This window comes from Lathamus discolor, chromosome 2 (genome assembly GCF_037157495.1).
Source record: "Lathamus discolor isolate bLatDis1 chromosome 2, bLatDis1.hap1, whole genome shotgun sequence".
Classification (NCBI taxonomy): Eukaryota; Metazoa; Chordata; class Aves; order Psittaciformes; family Psittacidae; genus Lathamus; species Lathamus discolor.
In genome coordinates, this window is record NC_088885.1 from 61,805,449 (window position 1) to 61,825,278 (window position 19,830).

Genomic DNA, 19,830 nt, shown 5'->3' on the forward strand with positions numbered 1-19,830 from the left:
ACTCAGAAAAAAAATTGCCATACTTTACAAAATTTCCATGCTGTGAGAATGCGTACATTTCCCCTATGTTAGTTTGTGAATGCACTGACAAGGTCAACTGCTCCAGCCGAAAATAGCTAACAATGACAACTGCTAAAAAAACTATTGGCATCACAGGTTTCTCCTGATTGTTCTAGCTGCCGAACTGCCTCCTGATCCCTTAATGGTCTTCCGTTTTAGCAGCACAGAATTGGATAAAAATGGAGGGCTCTTTCATTAAATCTCTAGGCATGGCACACCACTGTGAATTTATCAGAAAAAAATTTTAAGGCTACATTAGTGAGCATCATTGTATAAATAAACTATTTTCACAACCCCTACTCCCCCAAGTTTCTACTTACCTGTGTGTTTTAATGTAGTCATCCTTCAAGGGAAAAAGCTGTTCCTCAACCTTGTCCCAGCGCTCCAGGCAGCTCCACAGCCAATCGGGGTTTACAACGTGGAGGTCCTTGCAGTCCTGAGCTTGCCGTACTTTTTCTGTGCCTATTACAAAACATAACATTACAGTGTTCCCAGAAACACAGAAGATAGTTTTAAGTACCCACTGGTTTAAGAACATTTTGTGATCAAACAAATGCTCCTTCTCAGTCCAACAAAACAATCACAAGTGATAAAAGTGAGACTCTAAATAAGATGCAAGAACCTCAGTCTCAAGCTGGATGAAGCTATTTGCAACTTCCCAAAGCACTGGCACCATGAGTACACTAGAATTAAGAGCCAACCCCTTTTGACAGTATTGGGCGCAAAGCAGAACAAAAGTGAAGTTAAACATGGCAGCTAGCACAAAATCCCATGAAACCATCAACAATGCAGTGTGCAAGTAACAAGTGTTCTCAAATTCCCTCTGGAGAAGCTGGAATAAGAGAGAAACTCTTGAGTTACTGTTTTTGATGTTTCTTGGCAAAGATTTATAGCAAGTAGAGAGAAGCAAATAAAGGTAGAAATTAACCTTGAAGTGTAGTCAGTTCCCAGAAACAGCTGACTGTCCAAATGTTTCAAGAATGTATTTATTTGATTGGAAAAAGTAATTTCATCAATTGTGGTACTTGTTTCAGCATTTATCAAAGAGATCTATGGAGGGACAGGACACTTTTGAGACTACAAAGAATTGTATAATCTGCCAATAAATCACTAAATATATATGCCATAGAGAAAAACTCCAAGGATTCTGACCTGATATATCTAGGCTCGACACTCACACATCAGATTTTTACACACATACTGGCAAGGCTAGAATGTGATAAATGAACTCTCATTCATCTGACTGTCTCATAGCTGAAAGTCATTACTCTTCCCTTTTATTACATCTCTATAGCATTTCAACTTATTTACATATTATTCAAAATGCTTAAACCCAATTACTTGTTCATACGCTGTCTTGGTGCAAAGACATATAAATACACTTTAAATGTATTACATTTTTTGTTTAAAAATGTGAAAAGCCAGAAGTTCAATTAGAACTTCGCCCTCTCCCCTAGATTAAGAGCAGAACTGAAGGTGAAGCAAGTATACACAACTTCAAACACTATTCACTCTTACTGAAGCCCATAAATTCTGCACAAAGTGCTGAAGACTTGTTTTCCTGCTTTTTCTTTCCCCAAATCTAACAAAACAGAGAAAAGGTATTCCTACTCCTGTATCTTTAGATACAAATATATTTTTCTTACATTTAGATTCATAAAAATAAAGAAAATAAAAATGTTCTGTGCACAAATACATTTCTTCTATTTTCAGCATCAAATGCAAGCAATTCCACAGTGCAGGATATAAGAGCTGTACAGTAAATGCAAAGCTTTTCTCCACACTAATAAAAAAGGCATTTATTTCAGAATCCAGGATAAACACAGAGTGTTTAGAGATAAAGCCTTTTTCCAAACCACAAATTATTTAGATTTTGAAATATGGCATTTCTACCATGAAGAAAGAACAAAACCACTGTCCAACAAAGACTCAATGAAAACAATTTTATAGCCCCATTTGTGTTAATCCTAGCACACCTTTGCAGTACAAGAGGTTTTAATGGGCTAAAAAGCAAAACACTAAGGGAGGTCAGTGCACCTAGATCATTCATCCCCTGATAAGAAATGTGTTTTACAAGTAATCCGTTACAAACATAATCAGCAACCCAGAGTACTTTCACACAACAGCTGCTGGAAATGAGCCAGTTTACAGTGCCAGAGGGAGCTTTCATGGGATGCATTATTAGTACTTACATTACTTAAGTAGGAAACGTGGAAATACCTGCAGTTAGAAACAGTATAAAACTGTTTAATTTATAAACAGGCTATGTTGCAGAGGGAAGAAAGCAGAGATTCTGAAAGAGGATCAGATTCAGAGATCTTGGAGGGGGAAAAGGATTAAAAGAAGTGAAAGACTTAACTTGCAAAATGCTTTCTTTTGAGAATAAAGGAGAAAAGCTAAGATGACATAATAAGAACAAAGAGGTAGGGAGAAAGCTGTCATAAAAAGGATACTAAAGTCAGGTTCATAAGCATAGGAGTTTTGGCGGGGGGGAAGATAAGAGCAAGAACTCCAATAGAAGTTTAGGTACCTGTACCCTGTGTTAGATACTGAATCAAATATCAGGTATGACTAGCAATACTGCCCTACACATAACTCTTGAGCTGACTGAATACAACATATAACAGGATGTGATTTCACTAGTAAGCATACAGAACAGTTAGCCAGAGATGGTGATGCTACTGGACTGACTGTGCTTATAATACCCTGAAGAAAAGCTTATCTGACACTGTAGCACATCCATTCACACAACTAAAGAAATTGTTGCTCCTTCTGGACTTTATCAGGAAACCTAAACAAAACCATAAAACTGCACCTTCACCTCGTATTAAATTTGGGAAATTATGTGAGAAGATGGCTTCCTTCAACTATTTTTTAAAAATAATGTTTCTGCATTGATGATTTATCAGGTGCTTCACCTTGTTGCCCATTCCACACATATACACATTCTGCATTCATGCACACCTGTTTTATACCAGATATATGCTAGAATGGTTAGAGTTAGAAGGCATCTTAAAGACAATCCATGCAAAGCTTCTCAGCAATCAATAATTCCTTTTCCTCAGGCCTGCTCTCCATCCACTCATTGCCCAGGCTGTATTTGTGCTTGGGATTGCCCTGACCCAGCTGCAGGACCTTCCACTTGTCCTTGTGAAGTGCAAACTTGATGAGGTTTGCACTGACCCACCTCTAGAGACTGTCGTGATTCCTCTGAGTGGCATTCCTTCCCTCCAGCCATTAAGCCATTGCCTGCAACTCTCAGTGGCAGCCAATTCCTTATCCACTGAGCCATCCACATGTTAAATCCACGCCTCTCCATTTTAGAGACAAAGATATCAAGTGGGACAGTGTCAAATGCTTTATCCACGTAGATGATGTCTGTCACACTTCCCTTCTGCAGCTACTCCATAGACCCATCATAAGAAGGCCACAAATCAAGATTTCACACATATGATGTTCTTAGATTTAGTAAAAACACCAAATTTAACTGGGTAGGAGAAACAGTACTGCAATACTTAATATCCTTATCTTCTAGTCCCCCTTTCCTCAGTGTAACTTTTGGAAGAATGCTTATGAAAAAGAAACAGCAGGAAGGATTTTAATCCATCCAAGCAATAAATACTTTGGTGCAGTTAGGAACACCTGAATCATCCAATTAGGCTGAAAATCCCTTTGAAACCAACTGTTTTTCTGGACTGCTTCCCCCCCTCCCATTATTCCTCTCTAATCACCTTTCCCTACATCAAATTTTAGTCTAAAATTGTTATAAAAAGTTAAAAAGGCACACAAGCCTTTTCACATGAAGCAGCTAGAGTCCAAATTAATCACCTCTATCCTCTCTCTGATGGATACAGCCTGAAATACACAATATTGGGAAAGGTTATTTTTAAACCAGGGGAAGGCACTCATCAGTTCTACTTTTGAACTCGTGAGGAAAAGGTTGAAAACAACAAAAAAGCTTCCTATTAGTCTTGGCAATTTGCTACTACAAAAAGTGACTGAAATCAACCACGTAACAATAAACACCAGGAGCTGTTCTCCAAGACACTTAGTTTCATTACAGCAGTTAATTTTGTCTTATCCAAAGTTTGGAGCACACTAGGCATTTCAGCAATAGATAAATGAGACAAACTGTATATTTACAAAGACTAAAAAGAAACGTTATATTCATATTAGGGTATGTTCATTATATCACGTAGTGCAGATCTGCATGGCAAAAGGGTGCTGGAGGAGAATACCCACCCCATATGCATTTCAGGGAGCTTTGCTCTGGATTAGCTTTGTCCAGACCTATGGGCCAAACGCCTGTGAGGGCTCAGCTGACTCTGCATTCTAATTCAGTATCACCCATGAGAAGCCCAGTGTCTCTACTCCAGGCTGCACCAGGATGAACTAAAGTAGACAATGTGAATGACCACCAGAATCACTCTCAAAACTGTCTCCCGATTCAACATATCCTTACAGCAGTTTGTAATCAGGTTGCCAAACACTGCTTGGAAATATCTGTTCATTAAAAAGTTTCTATACGGACCATCTTTATATATAAAATCTTGATTTATGATGAAATCCTGAAGCTCTTCTCCAGCATTAAACTAAGAAAAGTTATACAGACTTCAGTATTTTGCCCTACAAGAATTAAGTGATAACAAAACTGTGCTAGATATGCTGTATGGAGGCTAAGTCTAGAGCTCAGCTTTAACACTGCATTGTGCTTTACCAGCAAAAGCAACAGGCTTATCTTGTCAGTGCCCAAGTTTAAAAATAAAACTAAAAAAAGCAGTTATGCACTACTCCAAAGACATATCCCTTGAAAATATTCTTCAGAGAAAAACTGTGGACACATCATAGCTCTGTGATGTGCAGATGGCACACCAAGTCATAGGACAGGCTAACAAGACTTCAGCTGATGGCTTTCTGTTCTCTCTCAGTGCCTCAGAGACAGACTCAAGAGTAAGCATTTTTAAGTAGGTAGATGAGGATGAATAAAAGAAGCCATAGTTCATAGTACAACTAGTATTTTAAGCAACCTGATATTTAAAGATACTGAGCCTATGTCAAGTTTTGCTAAGTTGATGAAAGTAAGGAAATTATTTCCATATAGTTTTCAAAGTATAGGAAAAGACACAGAATTAAATATATTTTGAAAAAGAAAAGAAAAATTCAGGGCTTAAACTAATAAATTTCCATTTCTACTAGAATAATTTTTATGTGACCTGGTCACCTTTAGCTGCCCCACTAGCAAAAACTCGATACAAAAATCAACTACAGTATCTTTCATCTATTCAGGAAGGTACACAACAAGGTTTATGAAAAAGTGTAGTAACTAGTCAAGTGTGTACACAGCTATAGTTAGTTATCCAGTGCAGTTTACTGTTGCTTAAAGCAAACCACAGATGTTTCAAAAACTGAAGAGTTATGCAGCCCATAGACAAGTTGAACGGACAATAGAGCAGCCTTTTCTCAGTCACTCGGATTTATGAAAATATGATTAGACAAAACAAAGATCCACATGTTTTACAGCAATTCAGATAGATAGGATTTTCCTCCCTATATAATGCAAAAAAGTCCTAATAATCCAAGAGGAAGGATTTATTTATTTTCAGAATTCAGAGTACCTGTGTCTGCAAAGAAACAAGCTGCCTACCTGCAGAGAAACAGACAAGCATAAAAGAGATCTAAATTATTTACTGCAATAGGCTATCAAGAATGCTGCAAACACAACCCAAAATGGTATTTGTTAGCTGTTTATTCCATACACTAAGCTACTACATGGTCACTTTGCAGAGGGAAAATCCATCCCCCTCCAAGACCTTTGGGGTACTCCATTTCACAATGACTTCTTCCCTTCTTATTTCTTGACAAATCTTTCCTGTCTTCAAAGTTCAAAAGCTAACAGTATCTACTGCTGCAGATTACGTATATGTCACTTACTACTACCCAGCTAATGCAAAGTAAACATGTAAGTTGCTTGTTGTCTGAGTGCCGAGTCTGCAGTTAGTGGGATCATCCACCAATACTGAACTGACAGGTACATTTTAAAATCACCTTTTCAGAAACACATTAAGAGGAGAAAAAAAAAACCAAAACTAAAACTGAGCAACTTTGGTTTAAGGTCATTGACTCCAAATAAAAAATCAAGGTGGGAAACAAAAGTGTGACTCTTCCTTACCAGCAACTAGTCATCAAGCAGTGCTTCAGATGTTTGCCACAGATGCAGTATTTACACAGCTTACCAGCAGTAATAGAGACTTACAGAATTTGCTGCCTACCCACACCCTAATCAGTATGAAAAAAATCACATTGGCAGCTAAATTATCATGAAACCGGTTGTGATCAGACACAATTTATAAACTTAAAAATCTCTGACTAAACTTCAGTTTCCCTCATGAAATTAGGATGATGCAGCATAACTACCCCCATTTAACCAGACATGAGAAAAATAGTCTTCAGTTGAAAAAGACAAAAAACCATCACAAATCCACAAGCAATCCACAAGAATCTTACAAAAAAAGGGTTATTGGAGAATGGTTTTTTTTTTTTCCACTCTAATTTCCCTTATTTCACTGCCAGTGTTACAGAAATAATTATTAAGTGATGGTGAAAAGATGATGGCAGCCTTGCTCCGTCGTCAGAAAAGACTGCCAAGTTCCTCTTTCCAAATTAGTGCAATTCTTTTCCTACTAAAAGCAGGGGTCAGCTTCTGCATACCGACAACAAAGGTTTTCACCCCGGCAATTCAGGAATACTACTCTTCTTGTGATTTCTTGTTTTAGTTACCAGGCAATATTTGAATATATTTTAAGTATGAAGTGCAACACCAACCTTACATTACTACTTTGAAGAAAAGTCTAGATTGACAAAAAGTCTTGAAAATATGACCCACCCGGACATTGTGTTTTTTAGAAAAATATGTCAAAGTTAACTTAAAATATATTAATAAACTCAATTCAAATACTTTGAAAGCACATGAATATAATGTAATCTAAATCTAAAGTTAGAATACTTTTCCATATTAAGATTTACATTAGTGGATGATTCACTAAGAATGTGCAGGTAGCGAAGAATTTCCTTATAAAAGTAGAACACAAGAATGTGTGTACGTATATAAGTATACACCAAAGGAAAAAAAGAAGCCTCAACTGCTTCTCATTATCACATGCCATGTACCTTAGCATAACATTATTCAAAATTTTTCATCCAAAGGAATGTGTATGTTTGGAAGGTTCTCATTTACATTTATCATATCAATTTTACAACATCACATAACAGCTGCATCTTCTGTACAACTGCATTCAGAAGCCACCTAGTACAAGTTAGACAAAGCAACTTTGAAGTTAAGCTTTTTAAGATTTGAAATTAGAGAAACATTAAAATTATATTGTCTCTCCATGACAAAGACATATAGGCTACATGTGGAGCAGTGACAGGCTATCACCAGATTCCAGTCTCAAGACAATTTGTTTGAATTCCTTACAGAGTGAGATTAAACCATGAGAGCCAAAATCTGAGAAACCAAGAAGGCAAGTATTGCTGTAACTTTATAGCAAGACCACAATAAACTTTTCTCTGAAATGAATGTTAAAGTTTATATTGAACATCTTTAACAGTGAAAAGATTCAGTATCACTTACTCTTAACTGAGAAATGAGACATGACATGTTACATCAGAGGTTATTTAGCAAGTCCTCTTTTTAACAGTTAAAAGCCACAGTTGATCAAAAAGCAGCAAAAAAGCCTTTTAAAAAAAAGGCTTCTAACTTTTTTTAAGAAGAGCCTTTCCTTTAATTTAAATTCTAATCGCAGTTATATTAAAGCCTGTAGGTTACATAAAAACAACTCGAGGCATGAATGAGCTGAAACAGGAAAAGAAGCTGATGGAAAACTTGTCTCATGTGCTTACCTGTCCTTGCTGCAATGAGATGTGTTGCTTTGTCAGGATCATCAGCACTCAGTACTAGATTCTTCACAATTTTAGCTCCAAGTGCTGTGGCATGATAGTGTTCCCGTGTTTTCTCAATGGGAAAGTTTGTTGGGTACAGTCCGCTAAATATTATGGTTACATCTGCCAACACTTTACTTTTCAGTTCTGGTACTATTTTTCTGATATCTGGAATTTCCTCAATCTCTTTTTTCAGGTATTTATCATACTTTGTGTAATAATCAGTGTGAACCCGCACAAGGATCTCTTCAAGGTATATTAAATGGTCATCATCATCTGTATCATCCTCCTCGTCTTCTTCCTCCATACTCTGATCTAAGGACTCGCCCATTGTAATTCCAGATTGTTCACTATTCTGAGACTCTGTTTCAGCTTCTTTCTTGTCTGCACACCCATTTCCTAAATCACAAAGACTTTCCTGTTCACTTTCTTCTTGTGCTTCAAGATCAGTTTTATCATGAATATTTTCACTCGGTAGAGATTGTGCATCCCCAGAATGGTTCACCAGACCATCTTTTTTCTCACTCACATCAATGTAACTCCCTTTCTGCAAATTTTCATCCTGCAGAGGTTGCTTGGATTTCTTCCAGCTTCTCTTTTCCTCATTCTCACTATCTGATACAGAAGTGGATGACTTTTTGGTATCCAATCCACCATCACTTTCACTGTCACTAGACAGTTCGAAGTCCAAGTCATTTGTTGTCTTGTCCTGGGTTTGCTGCTTCTCTGTCACTGTTCTGTCACCTTGTTCTGAAGAAATCTGAGATTCTATTGTATTTGTCAAATCATTAGTGACCTCACTGTCGACTTTCTGGTCAGTGCTATCATTTAAGGTATCCTGGGCAATGACTTTATCACGAAAGTTCATATCCCAGTCCGATGTTTCACTGCTTACAGAAGTACCTCCATTTGCAGTGCAAGCGTCCTTTGTAGTTTTCTTGAGACCATTGCTTTGCTCTTCTACACATATAACACTCCTTGTTTCTTCAGCATCTTTTTCTGATGTCACTGCTGAATCCAACGCCTCTGGTTTTGTAGAGTAGTTTACTAAAACATAAGAAAGAAAGAAATAAAACCTGTATATATATATTTTTTTTTAATTTAATCAAAAGTGAATTTTCTTTTTCCTTAAACACACAATTTCCATACGCAGTTGGACATCACTATGTTCAGAAGTGGCAGGCTTTCAGAAGTTAAGATACTTCAGGTGTCAGTGATTACTAGAAAGAACTAGAACTGGCAAAAAAATAAGAAAAACTTGTGAAAGTAGTTTGAAAATTATATAAATTACCTTTCTTCTTCATTTGAATCTCTCTTGGTCCAGGAGGCGCATTAATATCTCCTATACCCTGAAAGTATACGTATTTCTTCACAGTTATCAAATTGGGTGCAAACTTCCAAACATCCTCTCTATCATCAATGATGCAAACCATTGAATCGCCACATGGGAAGAGATCTCTAAGAGACAAAAGAGTTGATAAAATTAATTCAGTTTTAGAAATTAATACTATCAATGAAAGCAGTTTCTGTTGATGTTCTGGTTGCTACAAGCACATTTGCAGGACATTATATATTTTGTGTGTATATATATATATATATATATATATATACACACACTATCTATATATAAATAGGAAAGACACAAGAACGGTTTTTCAAAGAGCAGACTCACTCAATCCAGAACAATGGAAGCAAAAAGTATTAATACTTGTATCACTGAGGAGGAAGAGGTACAGCACTTGATACACACGTGCATATGAAAACAACATGGGGAGGGGGGGACGGGACGGATGATGACCCAACTCAAAAACCCCCCCAAAACAAAAAACCCACAACTAAAAAAACCCCAAACTTCTCATTTGCTATGGTCAGGTGGGAATAATTTTTGATCTAGGTTTACAAAATACTAAATATATTTGCCTTACATAAAAAACCACACCACCACCCTTGGTTTTATACTCTGAAAAACATCAGAAGTTGAATTTAGACTAGAATATTAATTTAAGGCTCTGGATGGCCTAATTTCAAGAAACGCTGGACCACAGAAGCTGCTAGATATACAGCACGTTTGAAAGCCAGAATACTAGATATTGAAATATGTATTAATCTCAAACTGAGAATTTTGGTTTAAGTGACACCCTCCCCCAAACAAAAAAAAAAAACAAACCCCAACCCCCCCCCCCCCCAAAAAAAACCCCAAAAAAACCCAAAACCAGCCAACCAAAAAACCTCATGCAACATATACATCATCATACAAGACCACAAGCCTGAAGCCTGGAATAATAAAATTGAAACAAGGTTAAGTTATTACAAGAAAAGTGTAAGTGAAAACATGATGCCATTGCTTCACATTCTAACTGTTATACTACCACAAAACATAATAACTAGATTAAATGCTGCAATACCTAACATCTCGGTTTTATGGAGACCATGTTGATATTTAAGAAGCAGATAAAGGAGGACTATAAACGTGTTAAGTACAGAGGGAATATTTTTTATTATATTTAGCATTTTCTGTCTTTGTTGTCCTATTTTGTCTAATGTGTAAGACCCATATACATACCTAAGATTCCCAGTTTTTGAAAATGGATCAATACATTCATCCCTTGATAATATTCGATGGGAAAACAGCTTCTTTTCAGGGTCCAAAAATCCTTTTGAAAGAAGAAATTAAAAAGTTAATGTTCAAGATGTTTGTTCCTTGCTTACATTCTATATAATTCAGTTAATGTATGCATTAGCATAGACTAACTAACAGACAATTTTAAGGTATGAGGTATTATATGGGGGAAAAGGTAAGCACAGTGGATCAAGTATTTGTAACTAATGCATTGGCATTAATTTTAAGAAATCCCATCTCATTTTCCTTCAACATAGCACCAAAATTGAAATGAAAAGAACTAAATTCGTGACAGCCACATAAATCAGGCTGGAAGAGATACAGCAGATGATAGATACACATGATTTTTGCAACTTACATTTATCTCTCTACAGGTGATTCGTTAAAGCTAAATGCTTGCCTTAGCTCATTATGCCTAGGGACTGCGGAGAAGTCTCACAAGAGTCGGCAATGTGCTGCAATACTTAAGCACAATGGGCAAGTTAAGGGACAGTTTCAGCCGGAGCTCTTGCATTTGTAGGTTTTAAGTTGTACCTCTAAAAACTAATATATTTACACATAATGAATATATCCTGGGATTACCAGAAATATTTAGACCTAGTTGCAGTCACTGTTCTGACTACACTCAGGAAAAAAGACAAATCAAAAACAAACCAAAAGAAGCTGTGCTATCTGATCTAAAATCAAAATAAAATGCCATTATTTAGGAAAATGGTGACTTGGGTGTACAAACACACATGCACATGCTTCTGAACCTAGAGTCCAATAATGAAGTTCAACCTCATGAGCAGATCACAGCTACGTAATCACTCAGAAAGAAACTGACATCTTACGTGCTAACCTGAATTTCTCATTTTACTGAAGTTGTTTTAAATTTAGCATTAACTTCTCATTTTTTGAGTAATACAGGGCAGTCAATACTTATCTGGGGCAACTTTTTAAAGGTTTTTTATTTTACCTTAAATGGTGGCCATCTTAAGAGCCAGAATCAAAGTTCAAAATGACTATAGATTTTAAGGACCAACTTCAATTTTCTTTCAAGGAGAAGCTTTGAGATTTGCACAGAACACATGTTCAACTCCTTTTAGAAGTCCAGCTCCCATGAGTATGTTTAAGCTGGGTCTTCAAAAAGAGGGTATAAAAAAGTCAAAAAGAATAAAAATCAGCAACTGAAAAGTTGATCCTCTATGTAGTTAATATTAATGTGTAATTGGAGTAACTTAAAACCCATAAAAGCAAGAAAATTCCGAGTTAAGGACAGAGGTTCAACCTTAACTCACCCGGCTATGCTTAAGAATTGCTGCAAACTCGTAGAATCATCCCCTGTAGTGAGACCCTTGCAGTACCTAGGCATAATGAATTGAGAGAATTAGCTACAAAGATTTATTGCCATACACACAGATATTTTGACAAACTACATAAGCTGTCATATAAGTTGCTGTTGTCCCCAACCAAATTCTCTTCTTCTGTATTCTATTATCTGAATACACAGGGACACTCTACAACAAATTGGACAGATGTGCACTGATTAGACGGTGAAACCACAATGAGGCATTCATTTGCAGAATGAACTGCAAGAAAGTGAAGCTGAACTAAGAAAGTCCAAGCACAGAAACCCTGACTGCCAAGTATTAGAGATGAGGTAATGTTCTGGAACTTTTCAATAATGCTCTGGTAAAGACCTAATTTAAACACTTTTTTCCTCCTTGATAATTCACTAAAACTGCACTTATGATACAGCTCACTATAGATGTACCCACACGGATAAAAGCTCATCTTAAGAGAGAAGGGTTTTTCAAAGCTAAGCTACTTGAATGACAATATGGAAAACAGCACTGGTCATTTAAAGACCATGTCTTTGATTTCTCTTGGATGTTGCCTGGCCAACTGAATCAATACAACAGACATAACCCTGATGTATTCACATTGCAGGGTAATGACAGATTTAGCATACATAATCTGTTTTCTTCAATAGTATGTTAATATCATCTTTAAATTTTGAAGAGGGTATATTGGCTATTCACTAACCTATTTAGTGATTTAGTGACTCCAGAAGACATCTGGAATATCACTGGAAACAAAGGAGCTGATGTAGTTGAAGATGTCCCTGCTCATTGCAGGGGGATTGGCCTAGATGGCCTCTGAAGGTCCTTACAGCCCAAACTATTTTGTGATTTTGCTCTATACAAAAGCAAGCAAGACAACTAGTGGCTACAGAACATACTGTTACTTAAAACATTAAGTTTTAATTGGTTTATGACTGCAAATAGAACATATACCTGAAGAAATAAAAACTTTACATTAAAAATAAGTAGATGCAGATATACCCTCCAAGATAAAACTAAGTAAAGCCTAAGATTTAACTTCTTTATTAGAAAAATAAAATCATTATTATGCTGCTTTCAGTAACAAGAGCTGGGAAACACTCATAATGAAAAAATCTACTACCTTCAAAATAAAAATATTTTCACAACCTACACATTAAAACACTTAGAATTTACAACAGCACACTGTCTGGATATTGACCTTTAATAATGAAGCCACAGGTTTCAAATTGATGATACCTTCCAAAGCACTGGTGGCTTTTTCTTTAATAAAAGTCAATACAGATACACCAAAAAAGGCACCTGTTTTGATAATGCTGGTTTTTTGTGGGGCAGTTTGTTGTCATTTTCTATGACTCTGGAGGGATAAGAACATCTGTGTTTTATAATATGCACATTAAGTATACAGCAACAGTGAAAGTGTTCCCAAATTGTACTCTTGTTTCATTTATTTATTTCTACCCACTTCTCATCACCATGCCTTGAAATCTGATCAGTCACTTTTCACTCAGTTTGCTGACTGTTAATAATAAATTTTCTTAACAGATTGGGTTTTTTTAATAGAGAAGTATCAGTTTGCAGGTAACATTCCAGCAAAAGGATAAATGTTGATGGAATTTCTCATTTTGTAAGCATGTTTCAAAAAAATCAAAGCCTTTATAAGAAATCAAAATGATTGAAGACAGACTTGTGGTTTCAAATCAAAACTGAGTCTCCATTTAGTCCCATGAATTAGACAATGTGCTAAGTACACCTCTAAGCAGTTTCTTGAACAAACTGAAGTCACCAACATTATCCTTTGACTGCCATATTATGAGGGACTATTCAGTTGACTCACCTACCAGAGACTATTCCTCCCCAGTTTGTTTTCCAGTATCTCAGACTGGGTCTTTGCACATACAGGCGTATCTAGCTTTGTTACCTGACCTTACGTAGACTGTTACAAAAGCAAACTTATAAGTAAGACTTCTAAGGTTAAGTAAAAAAACCCAACAACATCGCAAGATGCAATGTTAAAAAGTAAATAACTTATACTGGGGAAGTCTTAGACCTTACAGACAGATTGAGTTAAACAGCATTTCCCAGTGGAGTGATGTAGCAGTAGGATCCAACATGAATTTGAAGAAGTCCTTTTAAAAATAAATTTAAAACTGAAAGTCATCTCCAATTCTACTTCAGATCCTACTTTAGAACCTGGAAAGAGTTGTTGACTCAATCTTTCAGTAGCATTAGAGACCTTCAGACACTGGTGATTACACACACACATATTCTTGTCAATTATGTCTTGATACACTTGCTGTAATAAACCATATGTGTGAATGTCCTCAAATCAGTCCTATTTCCTAAACTCCACTAGTAATCTTAAGAGTGGTTTCATACTGCATTATTGTTGCCTAGTGGCCTTTGTGCTCAAAATTCATAGTTGCATTGACTTTTACAACATCATTTAAGCCAAATTCAGTATTAAATACACTGAACTTCTCTGATGCAAAAAAAAAGTATCAACTGGTCAAAGTAATTATTTATAAGAGAAATACTACAGGAAGCTCTAGATAAAAATGCAAAATTCATCTTCATAACCGTACAAGATACCACTTTGTAAATGTGTCAAATTAAGAAAGGGTTTAGGATAAACTGCTTCAGGCAGATATAAATGGTGTTTACAAATACCAGCTAATGCTACTTAACAGCTGAGTCTTCTGGGACGAGAGAAAAGGACTTCTGTCGTTTATTTGCAAATGAGCAAAAAGCCTTCCAGAACACACAAGTAGCAGCTCAGTGTCTAGATTTCTCTAAGAAATGGAGAACTACAGAGTCCTGTAGGTCCTATATGGAGAACCTGATTTCACAAAGAAATCTAGGATGCATAAGGAGGACCGAACAACAAAACCCTTCTTCCTTATGAGAAAAGATGCATTACAAGTCCTTCCTTTACATAACAGAGGGATAACAGTAAAATCTCAGACTGACAACTGTGAGAGATAATTTAACCAATACTGCCATCAAGTGTTCTCTGTATGTATTAGCTTATACATTTCTCTGTTCCTGCATCTAGGTTACACAGGCGAGTTCATGGATCAAAGGCTGTATCAACCATTTCTCCATAGCAACATATTTCAGCTGGAACTATCCACTTGCAGTTTTAACACTTTCAATGAAGTCAGACAGTTTCAGGCAAAAATCTGGAAGTCTGGGGATGTCAGGAAGCAGTAATACCCTAGTTTGCTCATTTGGTGGCTATTTCCTCTGTGGAACAGATGGAGCAACTCAAGTATGATGCCCACAGATAGGCTTGTCACATTATAAGTACCAGCCTGTGCCAGCACGGGGACTACAGGGTAATCAAAATTTTAGCTCAGAGATTAAAGTAAGCAAACACATGATCAAATCATACATTGAGAGATGACCAATCAGTGGTGAAGCACATATATATCATGAGTTAACTACGTCTGTGACTCACTCTTCTCCCTGGCTTTGAAGCTTATTTGCTATATGTCTTCTTACATCATTGGGTATACACCTTCCAAGCTTAAGCCACATGCAGATTTTTGGCACAGAGATCCAAGTAAGGAATCTTGCCCACCTGCTTTCCCTTACCAGTTACTTAGACCTAGCATATAAGAAAACCATTTCCCTTTTGCTACACAAGAAATAACCACACCAAGGAGGACAGCAAGGTACAAAAGTGTTAATGCATTAGCAGTACACAACATATAATCCAACAGTGAGACTGACAAAGCTTTAAGAAGATTCTTCTTCTTGGTCAATAAATAGTACGTAATGTACAAATGTTCACTTGGATGGGGAGGACAGGATACGCCTTCCTGAACTTTCAAGGAAAATCAGCTGGAGACCACAAGCAAATATCACTTCCTGATTTGAGAATTCTGTAATTATAAGCATCTTCTGTGGCTTGCTTAACAAGCATGAAGAGTTCTCTACTTACACAATTCTTTTCTAAACTGTTCTAGTGCTAACTAGGATAGTTAGCTATCTAACTGTTTTGGAATCTTCCTTTCTTGCCAAGAAGTGGGATCACTGGGATAGCATTGCTCAATGCACTTGTGGCAACATGACACAAAAAAAGCAGATATGAAAGACAAAAAAAGCTAGGAGACACAGAACAGCAGCCAGGACAGTCTGACATACAAAGTCATAAGCTAAAACATTGTGAGTTATACTGTCTTAGTCTGACAGACTTCATACAGGAAAGTCTGCACTGCAAATGCTATTCTGTTAGGGCACTGAAAGCCAATCTTACAGTTTAAATCCAGGGTAACACTCCTAACATGAATTTAACTCATATGTTTTCACAACAGGGTAGGTTTCTTTTACAGTTGCTGGAAGCAGGAAAACATTTCAACCAGTGACCCACAGCACAGACTACTATTGCTATAATTTAAATGTAAGTTTTCAGTTACTAGGAGAAAACAATTCTACGTTCTTGAGGAAAAATATGTGAAAATACTGGTAGATTTGTGCTTTTCCTCAAATAAGCACATCTCAGCTCCAGAACACAAACAGAACTTCTGTAAATTGATTTTTAGCAGCCAAACTTCCTTTGGTGAATGGGAACAGCAGGGTGTATGTGGATGAATGTATGCGTGGATATGTTCCCCACAGGAAGAGAGAATTTCATGTTGTTGATTTTTACGGAATTACTTTAGATTTTAAGACAAGTGATCTGCAGATCATTTTTAGAGTCCATCAACATAATTTCTTAATTAAATAGGAAGGCACTAGTTGGCATGCCACAGTCTAATTCTCTAACCATCAGGGAAGCAAAAAGCATGTCTGAAAGGAAGAAAAGGGTTATATCTAAAATTACAGGCCATACAGGCACTGCCTTGTAAGTGAACCCAGAAACCTGTTTACTGAAATATCTAGGAAGTGTTTTTTGCACAAAACGAAGAACAAATACCTGAAAACAACCACAGAAAGAAAACTAGTTATATAAATATAAAGCCTGATAGCGTAAATACTGTTAAGTGTAACATATTACTCACCTGCAATTGTGTGTGCATACAGTCTGCTGCCAAAAGTAAAAACATGTAATTCATACAGCTTGGCAATTTTTTCCAGGAATTCCTTACAATGAGGACGCAAACGAGTATGCAACATAGGCTCACCTCGACCTAACTGGAAATGAAATATTCCCTAGAAGAAAAAGCATGTTTCATATTATCAAGATAACAAACAAAAATGTCAGCATTCCAGAAGTGCTATTCCCTCTTCCATCACTTTCACTACTTTTATTTGGTCTGACTAGGCTAAAGCAAGTTTTAGCCACAAAGACTATGTGGATGAATAAAATCCAAAGCATGTTTTTGCTCTGTGCCAGGCAGTCCAACACAAAAGTTTCCAGTGTACCTTCCTGCATGTGAAAAAGTTTATGATTGAGGCAGCTTCCATTCAAATCTTTACTTATGGCAAACCAATCTGAACAAAGCAACCTGAGAAATTTCTCAGAAAGTTCAGGATCCCAATCCAATCAGTACTATTCAGTGAACTTCACTCAGATTAGTTTTAGTACATATTGGGCTCAGAGAAAGACTTTGTTGGATGAAAAAACATTATGTCTATGGAAATATACCATCAGATAGCAAACCAGGAAGGAATTTTGCAGATAAAGATCCCAGATAAAAATCTCACAATCTTTTAAAAATGTTTTTGTTTAAACCATTTATTTATACAGATGAAGGCACAGCCTTTCAAATAGACAAGGGTTTTTGATCTTTAAGCTGAACATTCACTGTTCCTTTTCTTCTCAATTACAAAGTACATTTACAGCTTGCTTTTTGCTAGCAGGGTTATTGCATGTTGAATGTACTGGACATGCGCAAACGACAAGAGTTAAAAAAGAGCAACTAAGCAGCTGTAGTTTGCATGACAAGTTTGAATTTGCATCCTCCTTTACAAGACACTGTAGATACATTCTAACATGGTTTTTTTTTTATTTTATTTTATTTTTTAAGTTTCCAAGCTGGAAATGTTACAAGCCAATAGTCCCTATCAGTGCAATGACAAATGTTTCAGGAAGAATGAAACAGCAACACCCGAACTCCCCTCTCCCCCCAGAAAAACAAAATTAAAGAAAAAAATCTCTAGACATATTCAAGGAATGACAGATGTAGTAACCCACAGGATTATCCAAAGAGGGACTTCAAACAGTAATTCACTATATCCACCTCAGACATGGAGGGGAAAAATAAAAGCCTCATTACTGAGTACTCAACTTGTGAAGTGTAGAGGAAGGCAAGCAGACAGTAAAAATAGCTACCTGAAACTTCTCTCTTAAAGTTATTAGAATGGAAAGGTGCAGGAAAGCATAAGTGGAAGAAAACATACCATCAATTTAAATGCACAGAAAAAAAGGAATATATTTCAGAGGACTTATTTCTCATTTTCTGTTAGTCTTCAACTACAATTTTACTTAATCATAGCACCATCATTTAAATACTGTTAGAAATATTCCTGTTGTTACTTTGGTTTGAAAGTTAACACCAAATACTTACCTTATTAGACATTTGTTGGCAATGCTGCTCTGTAGTATGGATCAATGTCTGATCCAAATCTACCATGAGCACCAGTTTTCGATTTCGATGTAGTCGCTGTTGATCTTCTCTTCCTAGTTGCTCAGCTTGCTGTAACAAAACATTCATAACTCAGCTTAGAAGAAATAAAATTAGATTTATTGCCTTTTGTGCACTGTAAACTTAAGGTCTCATACAAACTAACTGCATTAGAAATGGTGCTTCAACATAACTGTAGTGATGGCAGCCTTGCCAGCATTTTTTCCACAGAAAAAAAACAGTAATTCCCATAGTCTACTCTCAGATCTTTGTGATACTAGTAACTCATAAAATTGATAAACTCAAGGACTTTCAAAGTTAATAAGTAACCACTGAATTACTTGAAGGCCAGGAGTCTTGGGAGGAAACAGTTGTAGCTTTGGGGTACACAAAGGACAAGTTCATCAGCAGGTCTGAAAACTTGCAATTTTGTATCAACTAGGTACACTGCAGTCGACTACACTAGGCTAAGTATAAAACTGAAACTGCTAATGACAAAAATAATTGACAATTTAAGATTAAAAAATAAATGCCTTCAGACATAAGTAATTAGATTACATAGTTCTGTGTGGGAACTGATGTCAAAGACTTTGTACTCTGTTAAATCTGAGTTGAAGTTTTCTCATCTTGTGCATGTTTCCAAACCTTAGAAGTACCACATTAAGCTCTGTGCTTGCCTTAACCACTTCTGATAGTAAGCTGCAGTGTTGCTTTTAAGTTTAGCTGTCTGTGGATAAAGTGGAGCGTTATGAAGAAGCAGGGGTCAAGTGCAAACTGCCCTTTGAGACACTCCTTTAGCTAGGATGGGGACACTTCTAATGCTTCTATCTTCGCATTTCTTCTTATTGGTGTTCTTTAAAGAGTTAAAAAAAAATAATCAAGCTGGTAAAGAAGATTAATAGAATGTTTATCTTCAAAATAAACATGGTTTTGCCTCTAAAGAAACTGAGGGTTGATCAAGCATATTTTGATGATTCAGCTGAATTGAATAGTTGAAAAAATGTTTAACATGCAGGTAAGTTGGTAACAAACTAGCTTTTCTGTATCTAATGGGACCAATTTCAAGGTGAAGGGTAAAGCTAAGTTTCAAAGACACTGCAAGCTCTGAACACCTTTCAGCTAGTGGAAACTGAACTTGCCACAAACTGCTCATTTTTAGAGAAAAAAACATCGAAGTAGTAATTCTCAGGCTGCTGTCACAAAAGTGTAATCTTTTCAGTGCAGAGCTCTAAAAGAACACTATAAACCTGAAAATAACTGATCCGTATTATGGTAAACACACAAAACCCCTGAGCTACTGATGTTTAACACCAAA

The 19,830-nt window shown here is 36.5% G+C and overlaps 1 protein-coding gene across 1 annotated transcript in view; it reads right to left on the reverse strand.

The window, feature by feature from the left end:
* Positions 1–19,830, reverse strand: part of CTDP1 (CTD phosphatase subunit 1) — a 104,183-nt gene that overhangs the window by 64,898 nt on the left and 19,455 nt on the right. The window contains exons 4-9 of the mRNA XM_065667183.1: positions 18,459–18,587; positions 16,950–17,100; positions 10,562–10,652; positions 9,290–9,456; positions 7,960–9,045; positions 381–522 (exon numbers count right to left, since the gene is read on the reverse strand). Coding sequence (XP_065523255.1) covers positions 381–522; positions 7,960–9,045; positions 9,290–9,456; positions 10,562–10,652; positions 16,950–17,100; positions 18,459–18,587 — 1,766 coding nt within the window. The remainder of the gene's footprint in view (positions 1–380; positions 523–7,959; positions 9,046–9,289; positions 9,457–10,561; positions 10,653–16,949; positions 17,101–18,458; positions 18,588–19,830) is intronic.